Below are 13,038 nucleotides of genomic sequence, written 5' to 3'. Positions count from 1 at the left end.
TTTATCAGACACACTTATCCAGCGTAACTTCAGTTCATTCAATAAGGTAGATAAACAACATGTCACAGTCATAGCAAGTAGAATATGTTGGGAAAGGGGTCAAAACGACAGTTGTTTGGGAAAGTTTAAAAAACACATGGTAGTGCATTTAGTAAAACTGCTGTAATGTAAGTTCCATACTGAATAAACCTTCTCCGCATTTGACATGCGGTTTCTGGAACTTTCTGGAACTGTTTCTGTGAATGTTTTGGAAGGCTACTTGCAAATGTATTTCTGCATTTTAAAATACTTTTCAAAATATAAGTATTTTGTAGTTTATTTTGATACATTGATCTTTATGGTATTTGCTCCTCTCATTATTCCATATGTATCCTCGTGGAACCGGGTGTGCAGCTCAGTCAACTGTCTGTCCAGAATGTCAACCCACATGGTGTCTAGTTCCAGTGGTTCAATCACTTGTAAAAATCCTCTCAGAAATGGCGTTTGCGTTTGAATCTTGTGTCTAAAAACCCAATTGCCATTTTTGTTACCACCCCCCTGTGGACATCTGATACAAACTGTGGCAAGTTCAGGTTTCGATTCATCCTTGTACTCGTCTACCATAATAGCATATTAGGTGCTTGGCCATTCACAGAGCTCTGCTTTGATTTTGCACATTAGTAGGGAGGCTGCTTACTCAAGCAGCCTGTCTTGAATGTCTGGACACAGGAGTCTAGCGTTTTTGGGCAGTTGCTCTATACGGTTTTACATTTTTGGATCATATTTGGAAATTAATTAAATAAATAAAAACATTGCCCTTATTAAGAGCCTCTTCACTTTCCCTATATCCACGTAGTACTGTGTCCTGTTTAGCACATAGCATTATAATGTCCAGAACCAGATGGTTCCTCTCTACAAATAAATAGCCCATGGCCTTGCAGTTAAATTGATTTTAAACATTACCCTGGCTTTGATTGCGATGGCTTGTGCTGTAGCCTTGAAGTTTATCCAGTGCAAATGTAGGATTTGCTAGCCTGGTGCTTAACACATGCCTCGCGAAGGAACTTCCAATCCTTATATAAGTCCTGCAACATATTAGCCTTCAATAGTGGCCTCTGGGAAATGTCTACACATTTTACAGAAAACAGCGTCCCTTGTCGTATGCTATTCCAGCCAAGAAAACTGCTGGACCCCAGGAAGAGTAGCTGCTGCCTTAGCTAATGTGGATCCATAATAAATACAAAATACAAATACCACTTCCATGAGATTGTAACGACCGTCGTCGGGAGAAGGAGAAGAGGACCAAGGTGCATCGTGGTAAGTGTTCATATTACCTTTAATAAAATACGAAACACTTGATGAAACAACAAAAACGACAAACGAACAGTCCTGTAAGGTGAACACACAAAACAGAAAACAACCATCCACAAACACAGGTGGGAACAGGCTACCTAAGTATAATTCTCAAACAGAGACAAAACAGAGACAACGATAGACAGCTGCCTCTGATTGGGAACCATACCAGGCCAAACACATAGAAATACAAAACAAGGACAACATAGAACACCAGACATAGAATGCCCACTCAAACTCACACCCGGGCATTTCACCGCGGTGGCGGCTCTGGTGCGGGACGTGGACCCCGCTCCACCTTAGTCTTGGCCCACTTAGGTGGCGCCTCTGGAGCGGGGACCCTTACCGCCGACCCCGGACCGGGGACCCTCGCAGCGGGCCCCAGACAGGAGGGAGACTCTGGCTGCTCCGGACAGGAGGGAGACTCTGGCTGCTCCGGACAAAAGGGAGACTCTGGCTGCTCCGGACAAGAGGGAGACTCTGGCTGCTCCGGACAAGAGGGAGACTCTGGCTGCTCCGGACAAGAGGGAGACTCTGGCTGCTCCGGACAGGAGGGAGACTCTGGCTGCTCCGGACAGGAGGGAGACTCTGGTTGCTCCTGACTGAAGCCCGTCCCTGGAGGCTCCGGACTAGAGGGCGTCGCTGGAGGCTCCGGACTAGAGGGCGTCGCTGGAGGCTCCGGACTAGAGGGCGTCGCTGGAGGCTCCGGACTATAGGGCGACGCTGGAAGCTCCGGACTAGATGGCGTCGCTGGAGGCTCCGGACTAGAGGGCGTCGCTGGAAGCTCCGGACTAGAGGGCGTCGCTGGAGGCTCCGGACTAGAGGGCGTCGCTGGAGGCTCTGGACTAGAGGGCGTCGCTGGAGGCTCAGGACTGACATCCTTCGATGGGGGCCTCGTGCCATAACTCCTCACTGGAGGTTTCGTGCCATGGATCCTCACTGGAGGCTTCGTGCCATGGATCCTCACTGGAGGCTTCGTGCCATGGATCATCACAGGAGGCTTCGTGCCATGGATCATCACAGGAGGCTTCGTGCCATGGATCATCACTGGAGGCTTCGTGCCATGGATCATCACAGGAGGCTTCGTGCCATGTATCATCACTGTAGGCTTCGTGCTTTGGATCATTAATGGAGGCTTCGTGCCATGGATCATCACTGGAGGCTTCGTGCCATGGATCATCGCTGGAGGCTTCGTGCCATGGATCATTGCTGGAGGCTTCTTGCCATGGATCATCGCTGGAGGCTTCGTGCCATGGATCACTACTGGAGGCTTCGTGCCCTGGATCCTCACTGGAATGGAGAGACACACAAGAGGCCTGGCTCTGGGAGAAGAATACCCCGGGCCGAGGAGACGCACTGGAGACCAGATGCGCTCAGCCGGCACCATCCCTCCTGGCTCGATGCCTACTCTAGCCCGGCCGATTCGAGGAGCTGCGATGTAGCGCACCGGGCTATGCGTGCGCACTGGGGACACCGTGCGCTTCACCGCATAACACGGTGCCTGCCCAGTCACTCTCTCGCCACGGTAAGCACAGGGAGTTGGCTCAGGTCTCCTACCTGAGTCCGCCAATCTCCCCGTGTGCCTCCCCCCAAAATCAATTCTGGGGCTGCCTCTCGTGCCCGTTACCTCGCGCCAATTCCTCGTAGTGTCGCCGCTCCGCTCTAGCTGCCTCCAGCTCCTCTTTCGGACGGCGATACTCCACCGGCTGTGCCCAGGGTCCCTTGCCATCCAGAATTTCCTCCCATGTCCAGGAGTCCATTTTCCCACGCTGCTTGGTCCTTTGGTGGTGGGTAGTTCTGTAACGACTGTCGTCGGGAGAAGGAGAAGAGGACCAAGGTGCAGCGTGGTAAGTGTTCATATTACCTTTAATAAAATACGAAACACTTGATGAAACAACAAAAACGACAAACGAACAGTCCTGTAAGGTGAACACACAAAACAGAAAACAACCACCCACAAACACAGGTGGAAACAGGCTACCTAAGTATGATTCTCGATAGACAGCGATAGACAGCTGCCTCTGATTGGGAACCATACCAGGCCAAACACATAGAAATACAAAACAAGGACAACATAGAACACCAGACATAGAATGCCCACCCAAACTCACACCCTGACCAACCAAAATAGAGACATAAAAAAGATCTCTACGGTCAGAGCGTGACAGAGAATCAGTGCAGTTTTCCATTTTTCACTGTAGTGGGGCACAGTCACATTTTTGATTGTGTCATATCCGCAATGTGGACTCGTGATGACACGCTCACCGTGAAGAGGAGTGGCTAGGTGATGGTGAACTAGATGGGCAGTGGAAGTCAAAGCAGTATTCATGATAACCTCCTCATGAGCTGACATGTTAGCCTCTTCATGGACTAACAATGACTCGGACAGATTGGGCTCGACCTAGGGAGGTAGTGGAGCACTATCTTCATCCTCCATCCGAGGCTTTTTTAAAAAGCGCATGAGTGAACTTTAATTCGGGCATAACTTGAAAATAGCTAGCTAGTGCTATTTCACCTTAGCAAATAATCACTGCTGGGCGGCGAAAACAATTTGCGCATAATTAGCTAGCTAGTATATAGGCTAGGAATGTGTGTGGGGATGAGTGGTACTTAGGGTGACCACATGTCCCGGATTGTGCGGGACAGTCCCGCATTTTGGCCCTTTGTCCAGCATCCCGCAACCAAACAATCATGTCCCACATTATATCAACATATTCAAACCACTCATTTGGGAAAAAAACGTTGATTTGTCCTGTATTTCAGTCAGACATTCCAACCTGTCTATTGCAGTCACATTGCACTTGTGAAAATATACAGTGCCTTAGGAAAGAATTCACACTCCTTGACTTTTTCCACAATTTGTTACGTTATAGTCTTATTCTGAAATTGATTAAATAGTTTTTTCCCCCCTCATCAATCTACACACAATACCCCATAATGGCAAAGCAAAAATAGGTTTTTAGAAATAGCACATTTACATAAGTATTCAGACCTTTTACTCAGTACTTTGTTGAAGCAACTTTGGCAGCGATTACAGCATCAAGTCTTCTTGGGTATGATGCTACAAGCTTGGCACACCTGTATTTGGGGAGTTTCTCCCATTCTTCTCTGCAGATCCTATCAAGGTGTGTGAGGTTGGATGGGGAGCGTTGCTGAACAGCTATTTTCAGGTCTCTCCAGAGATGTTCGATCAAGTTAAAGTCTGGCTGGGCCACTCAAGGACATTCAGAGACTTGTCCCTAAGCCACACCTGCATTGCCTTGGCTGTGTGCTTTGGGTCATTGTCCTGTTGGAAGGTGAACCTTAGGCCCCCAGTCTGAGGTCCTGAGCACTCTGGAGCAGGTTTTCATCAAGGATCTCTCTGTGCTTTACTCCGTTCAACTTTGCCTCGATCCTGACTAGTCTCCCAGTCCCTGCTGTTGAAAAACATCCCCACAGCATGATCCTGCCACCTCCATGCTGCTACCACCATGCTTCACCGTAGGGATGGTGCCAAGTTTCCTCCAGATGTGACGCTTTGCAGGCCAAAGCGTTCAATCTTGGTTTCATCAGACCAGAGAATCTTGTTTCTCATGGTCTGAGAGTCTTTCGGTGCATTTTTGTCAAACTCCAAGTGGGCTGTCATGTGCTTTTTACTGAGTAGTGACTTCCGTCTGGCCACTCTACCATAAAGGCCTGATTGGTGGAGTGCTGCAGAGATGGTTGTCCTTTTGGAAGGTTCTCCCATCTTCACAGAGGAACTCTAGAGCTCTGTTAGAGTGACTATAGGTTTATATGTCACTTCCCTACCAAGGTGCGACTCCCCAGATGGCTCAGTTTGGCTGGGCGGCCAGCTCTAGGAAGAGTCTTGGTGGTTCCAAAATTCATCCTTTTAAGAATGATGGAGGCCACTGTGTTCTTGGGGACCTTCAATACTGCAGACATTTTTTGGTACCCTTTCTCAGATCTGTGCCTTGACACAATCCTGTTCCAAAGCTCTAAATCAAATCAAATCAAATCAAATTTGATTGGTCATATACACATGGTTAGCAGATCTTATTGCGAGTGTAGCGAAATGCTTGTGCTTCTAGTTTCCCGACAGTGCAGCAATATCTAACATGTAATCTAGCAATTCCACAACAACTACCTAATACACACAAATCTATGTAAAGGAATGGAATAATAATATATACATATAAATATGAGGATGAGCAATGACAGAGTGGCATAGGCAAGATGCAATAGATGGTATAAAATACAATATATACATATGAGATTAGTAATTCAAGATATGTAAGCATTACTAAAGTGACTAGTGATCCATTTATTTAAGTGGCCAATGATTTCAAGTCTGTATGTAGGCAGCAGCCTCTCTGTTTAACAGTCTGATTGCCTTGAGATAGAAACTGTTTTTCAGTCTCTCGGTCCCAGCTTTGATGCACCTGTACTGACCTCGCCTTTTGGATGGTAGCGGGGTGAACAAGCCGTGGCTCGGGTGGTTGTTGTTCTTGATGAACTTTTTGGCCTTCCTGTGACATCAGGTGCTCTAGGTTGGAGGGCAGGTAGTTTGGAGGGCAGGTAGTTTACCCCCGGTGATGCGTTGTGCAGACCGCACCACCCTCTGGAGAGCCTTGCGGTTGAGGATGGTGCAGTTGCCATACCAAGCGGTGATGCAGCCCGACAGGATGCTCTCAATTGTGCATCTGTAAATGTTTGTGAAGATTATAGGTGACAAGCCACATTTCTTCAGCCTCCTGAGGTTGAAGGCACTGTTGCGCCTTCTTCACCACACTGTCTGTGTGTGTGGACCATTTCAGTTTGTCCGTGATGTGTACGCCGAGGAACTTAAAACTTTCCACCTTCTCCACTGCTGTCCCGTCGATGTGGATAGGGGGGTGCTCCCTCTGCTGTTTCCTGAAGTCCATGATCATCTCCTTTGTTTTTTTGACGTTGAGTGAGAGGTTGTTTTGCTGACACCACACTCCGAGTGCCCGCAGCTCCTCCCTATAGGCTGTCTCGTCGTTGTTGGTAATCAAGCCTACTATTGTTGTGTCATCTGCAAACTTGATGATTGAGTTGGAGGCATGCATGGCCACGCAGTCATGGTGAACAGGGAGTACAGAAGGGGGCTGAGCACACACCCTTGTGGGGCCCCAGTGTTGAGGATCAGCGAATTGGAGATGTTGTTTCCTACCTTCACAACCTGTGGCGGCCCGTCAGGAAGTCCAGGACCCAGTTGCACAGGGTGGGGTTGAGACCCAGGGCCTCTAGCTTAATGATGAGCTTGGGGGGTACTATGGTGTTGAATGGTGAGCTATAGTCATTGAACAGCATTCTTAGATAGGTATTCCTCTTGTCCAGATGAGATGTGAAGTGCAGTGTGATGGCAACTGCATCGTCTGTGGATCTATTGGGGCAGTAAGCAAATTGAAATGGGTCTAGGGTGACAGGTAAGGTGGAAGCGATATAATCCTTCACTAGCCTCTCAAAGCACTTCATGATGACAGTAGTGAGTGCTACGGGGCTATAGTCATTTAGTTCAGTTACCTTTGCCTTCTTGGGTACAGTAACAATGGTGGTCATCTTGAAGCATGTGGGGACAGCAGACTGGGATAGAGATTTGTTGAATATGTCTGTAAACACACCAGCCAGCTGGTCTGCGCATGCTCTGAGGACGCGGCTACGGATGCCGTCTGGGCCGGCAGCCTTGCAAGGGTTTACATGCTTAAATGTCTTCCTCACGTCGGCCATGGAGAAGGAGAGCCCACAGTCCTTGGTAGTGGACCGCGTCGGTGCCACTGTATTATCCTCAAAGCAGGCAAAGAAGGTGTTTAGTTTTTCTGGAAGCAAGACATCGGTGTCCGTGACGTGGCTGGTTCTCTTTTTGTAGTCCATGATTGTGTGCTGACTTTTCCACATACGTCTCGTGTCTGAGCCGTTGAATTGTGACTCCACTTTGTCTCAATACTGACATTTCGCTTGTTTGATTGCCCTTTGGAGGGAATAACTACACTGTTTGCATTCGGCCATAATCCCAGTCACCTTTCCATGGTTAAATGAGATGGTTTGTGCTTTCAGCTTTGCGCGAATGCTGCCATCTATCCACGGTTTCTGGTTTATGTAGGTTTTAATAGTCACAGTGGGAACAACATATCCTATGCACTTCCTTATAAACTCACTCACTGAATCACCGTATACGTCGATATTATTCTCTGAGGCTAACCGGAACATGTCCCAGTCCACGTGATCAAAACAATCTTGAAGTGTGGATTCCGATTGGTCAGACCAGCATTGAAATGTTCTTAACACGGATACATCCTGTTTGAGTTTCTGCCTATAAGATGGGAGGAGCAAAATGGAGTAGTGATCAGATTTGCCAAAAGGGGGGTGGGGGAGGGCCTTGTATGCAGTTAGAGTAGCAGTGATACAGAGTTTTTCCAGCATGAGTACTACAGTCTTTATGCTGATGGAATTTAGGTAACCTTGTTCTCAAATTTGCTTTGTTAAAATCCCCAGCTACAATAAATGCAGGATCAGGATATATGGTTTGAATATGCAGAATTATCATTCATGATGGACAGTGATGATGCCATGGCCTATTTTGAAATTAGGTATGCCTAACTTGGTGTTTGAGGGTATTACAAATATAGTTCTATGTGGGCATAGGCAGACGTTGCAATTGGAGGATGCATTTTATGCATATTCTATAATGAATTTCAATAGGCTACATCTGTCGGTACAAACAAACATAATTTAAATGTGTATTGCACTCCAGCACCTTAGAAATTAGCACTACACCAATTAGACTCATGTAGGCTACATTGTCCTGTAAATGTCCCGCAAAATCATCCTATTGTCCCGCATTTGGGTATTTTAAATGTGGTTACCCATGTGGTTACCCTAGGGCTACCATATGGTTGCTATATAACCAATTAGATCCCAGGAACCTTCTACCTCATTTTTCAACATTTTTAATTAGTCAGGAGACAATTGTTTTTATAGATTTTAAGCCAGCCTGATTGGGCTGGCCAGTATTCAATCTGGCAGGGCCTGGGCAAGGCCCTGCCGTTGCTTTGCCTCTGACACACACAGATTTACATGAAGCTTCTAGTCATTTCGCACAGAGTTTCCCCAAAGTCAGTCCTGGGTCCTTTGGCATTGCTCTGGTTAATCATATTACACAGTGAACAGTAGTCTCTGATGAAAATCTAACATGCTGATATCTCCACTCATATCAATGTCACGGTTATCATACTGATATAGAAGCATTCAGATGTTACCGCACCACAGCTCGATCTGTTCCAATATCCACACTAGCACACCACTTTGAATGAATCAGTATATTGAGCATGCATTCTAAACGGTAAAATTGTGTTGGTATTGGAACATACTGGTAGCCTTCCATCTGCATAGCACAGGTGGCTGCACAGCCACACAGAGACGGGGTCACAGAACCGGTACAGACACACACACAGAGATATGCACCACAAGACTGTCAGCCAAGCCCACTGAGCTCAAGTAATAGCTCTGGGAATTAACCAGTCTTCAGGTCTCAGGGCAAGGTTTCTCTTCACATGGGTGTGTTCACTTGATTCACGATTCACCAAACCAGCTCTGTTGCATTACCACGACACGCAACACTCACGTATCTACATGGTTTCATAAATAATACATTACAAACCTTCTGATTTATTCAGAAAAAAAATAAAAAGTTAAAATAGAGGAATTCACTGATTAATTGATGGACCATTTAATTGATATATGCCTCATAGGGTTTGAGGAACCAAAGGGGTTTATAATTCCTCAGCATTGATGATTAGAGAGAATTGCAATCTACAATACTGACAAATAATCAGTGTCTTGTAACATATGGTTTACACAGCTGATCTGGCCTCTGATGTGACCAACTTCTAATGTCCCTGGTCTGGATGAAACATGGCTTCACCCATGGCCTATACACACCACACAGGTTTTGACTATGGTATCCAGCTACGGACTAAAGTGACTTTTCGTAGCAGGTTAGCAGAATTAACATCGCAGGTTAGGAGAATTAGTCTACCTGGGGTGGCAGGTAGCCTAGTGGTTAGAGCGTTAGCCTAGTAACTGAAAGGTTGCAAGATCAAATCCCTGAGCTGACAAGGTAAAAAATCTGTTGTTCTGCAGTCAACCAAGGCAGTTGGTCATAGGCCATCATTGTAAATAAGAATTTGTTCCTAACTGACTTGCCTAGTTAAATAAAGGGTTTGCTAAGCAGATCCCTTTATGTGTAACCTTTTTTTGAAGGTCTATAAAGAACCAAGCTCATTAGGTTCTAAGTGGAATATTTGTTATTATACCATTATTTATCCAGGTAAGTCAATTAAGAACAAATTCGTATACAATGACAGCTTGTGGACTATAGGATTTATGGTGCTATAAAGAACCCTTTACCTAAGATTCTATAAATAACCATTAATAAAAGGTTAAATATAGCACCCAAAAAAAGGTTTGCTATGGTTACAACCCTTTTTGGGGATAAAGAGAATCCTTTTTGATGGTTCATTATATAATCTCTATGGAGAATTATTCTATAAAGATTTTTTGTTAATCTCAAAGTTTATTTTTTAATCCTTTTGAAGAACCATCATTTCTTTTAATCTTGGTTAGCCATATTATACTGTAAAAATTCCTAAAGGGTTATTATTGTTTTAATTGACAAATTGAGTTAGATGTGCTAACTGTACAACAGCGGTGGGTCCCTGAGGAGAGACTTGAGAACCACTGATTCAGTCAACTGTTCTTAGTTGACACAAGGTAATACATGAAATAGTCACTGACCATATTCGTATTCAACGTAAATTCGCGTAACTCAACACATGATATCAACTATAAAGACACCCACTCTCGGTTGCACAAAAAGAGCTGCGCGCAAACCACGACCCAAAATATTCTAATGCACCCCCATACATTTTAATTGTCGCTAAAAGAGCAAAGAACACTTTTCTTAACGGCAAAGAACCATTGAAGGGCTCAAATAGTCAGAACCATCACCCGCCCTTCCCAAATAATCCTTTTAGTATACATTCTAACAACAATCCACCTCACATCACCCCCCCATTTCCATCCAATCTCCTTATTTAAAAGATGCACGTTGAGAGACCCATTCGACAGTAATATAATACCCACTCTGAATGATCTGCATGAAAGGATCACCTCGCATATGGCCCAACAGTTAAGCCTATCCTATAAGCAATAGGGCTACATTGCGTCTCATTAAGGCTTTATGGTTATAATATAAACAGGCCACAACCCAACATCATACATATTGTAGATGCAAATGATGTAGATGCCCTGTTGGAAGGCTGGGGGGGGGGGGGGGGGGGGGGGGGGGGGGGGGGGGTTGATTGAATTGCTGCGACAAAGGGCAATAGCGCGTGGTGTTACCGTTCATCACCCGGGCGAAAAAAGCAGGGGCTGGTTCCTGTGGTAGCCCGTTAGGAGGGAACCGTGTGTGTGTGTGTGTGTGTGTGTGTGTGTGTGTGTGTGTGTGTGTGTGTGTGTGTGTGTGTGTGTGTGTGTGTGTGTGTGTGTGCGTGCGTGCGTGCGTGCGCCAATAAGGAATGCGTGTACATACATTCAAACTGCTTTGTCCAGCACAATTAGTCTCTACCCCTTAACGTAGCCGAGCTATAGGCAAAAATAAAGTATTGTTGAAATACAAAAATCATAAAAAACGCTAATAAACGTATACGATATTCCATTAAATGAGGTCTGTGATTCCAACCATGATAACATGTAGGCTACACATTGAAAAATCAGGGTTCCTCAAGGGTTCTTTGGGAACGGTGCTGGTTATATATGGAACCATACTGACCCAAACAACCCTTTAAGCCCTTCAATGGTTATTTGCAGTACAAAAAGGGTTATTTACCCTTTTGGTGATAATTAACATGTAGGGGTGGTGACTCATTAGAATATTTTGGACCGAGTGAGAATGGTTGACTAAGTCAGAAGTTGTCAATTAGACACCCAGCTGTTCCAGAGCTTTATAGAACCTTCAAAAAAGGTTCCATATAGAACCAAAAGGGTTTTGCTATGTTTAAAAGCAAAGGACCTTTACTTGGCCCTATATAGAACCATTTGTTTTTGGTGTGTAGCACCTAGCCTTATGTCGGTGGAGAAAAAATGGGGCGCACCTTGAAAATAAAAAGAAGCATTGTTGCTTTATTTAACGTAAGCTATTTCTCCAGGTTCATTTCATTTAGATTAAATCAGTTTTGTAAGTTCGACCCGGCCCAAGATAACCGCAAGAGTAAACATAGGCTGCATGCTGGCCATGAAATGGTGAGAAAATAGGGAGCACCTTGAAAATGAACGCAATTATAGCCACTAAACACATACAGCAAGTGATCATAGTAGCTTACCTTTGAAAGCACTTGGAGCCAGAGGCAGCTGAGACCGATCAGAAGCATCATTTTCCGGGTGGTTAGATCCATCCTGGCCGCTGTGTCAGTGTCATAGGCTGATAAAGAAACGACACACCTCTCCCATCTCTGTCCCATAAGACCGCTATTCTCAGCCGCGCACGGACTCGACAGAGGATGCCAAGAGAGCTCTGTCTCTGGCTCGTTCGCTCTCTCTCTCGCCCTCTCTCTCCCTCTTGCTAGCGCGTTCTCAATCTCTCTCGATGTGATGGAAGAACACACACATCTCTTCTACTGAACAGAAACAAACACATACACACCACCCCTGCGCCTTGAGGGAAGGAAAACCGCTTTAGGTTGGGATCTACACTATATATACAAAAGTATGTGGACACCTCTTCAAATGAGTGGATTCAGCTTTCAGCCACAACCGTTGCTGACAAGTGTATAAAATCGAGCCCACAGCCATGCAATATCCATAGACATACATTGGCAGTAGAAAAGCTCAGTCACTTTCAACGTGGCACTCTCATAGGATGCCACCTTTTCAACAAGTCAGTTCAAATTTATGCCCTGCTAGAGCTGCCCTGGTCAACTGTAAGTGTTGTTATTGTGAAGTGGAAACATCTAGGAGCAACAACGGCTCAGCTGTGAAGTGGTAGGCCACATAAGCTCACAGAATGGGATCGCCGAGTGCTGAAGCTCATAGCGAGTAAACATTGTCTGTCCTCGGTTGCAACACTCACTACCGAGTTCCAAACTGCCAATGGAAGCAACTTCAGCAGAAGAACTGTTTGAATGAGTAGTTTCATGAAATGGGTTTCCATGGCCAAGCAGCTACACACAAGCCTAAGATCACCATGCGCAATGCCAAGCCGTTGGCTGGAGTGGTGTAAAGCTCACCGCCATTGGTTTCTGGAGCAGTGGAAACGTGTTCTCTGGAGTGTTGAAGTACGCTTCACCATCTGGCAGCCCGACGGACAAATATGGGTTTGGAGGATACCAGGAGAATGCTACTTGCCCCAATGCATAGTGTCAACTGTAAAATTTTGTGGAGGATGAATAATGATCTGGGGCTGTTTTTCCAACCATGTCTCTGTATCTCCAAGAATTGAAAAACTGTAAATAATGCTAGATAATTCAAGGATAAGATTATTTAAAAATGGAGGCATTTATATGCAAAAGACATAAGGCAGTCTGTCAAAGTATATTTTTCTGGTTGATGTCAGCAATTAAATCTTTCTCAAGATAATACTTACAGTTAGACAAAAGACTGCTTTATTCCAGAAAAACGATTTATGTCAGGATCACTTCCAGATCGAAA

General features: G+C 45.4%; 1 protein-coding gene across 1 annotated transcript in view; it reads right to left on the bottom strand.

Moving 5' to 3' along the window:
* The window catches only part of LOC129829075 (neurotrypsin-like), a 43,445-nt gene extending 31,332 nt beyond the window's left edge, over positions 1 to 12,113 (bottom strand). Inside the window, exon 1 of the mRNA XM_055890549.1 lies at positions 11,715 to 12,113. Within this exon, the coding sequence (XP_055746524.1) occupies positions 11,715 to 11,852 (138 nt within the window). The 5' untranslated portion in view covers positions 11,853 to 12,113. The remainder of the gene's footprint in view (positions 1 to 11,714) is intronic.
* Positions 12,114 to 13,038: the final 925 nt, after the last annotated feature.

This window comes from Salvelinus fontinalis, chromosome 30 (genome assembly GCF_029448725.1).
Source record: "Salvelinus fontinalis isolate EN_2023a chromosome 30, ASM2944872v1, whole genome shotgun sequence".
Classification (NCBI taxonomy): domain Eukaryota; kingdom Metazoa; phylum Chordata; class Actinopteri; order Salmoniformes; family Salmonidae; genus Salvelinus; species Salvelinus fontinalis.
Note: the sequence above shows the minus strand (reverse complement) of the source record. Positions and strands in the feature narration are given on the sequence as shown.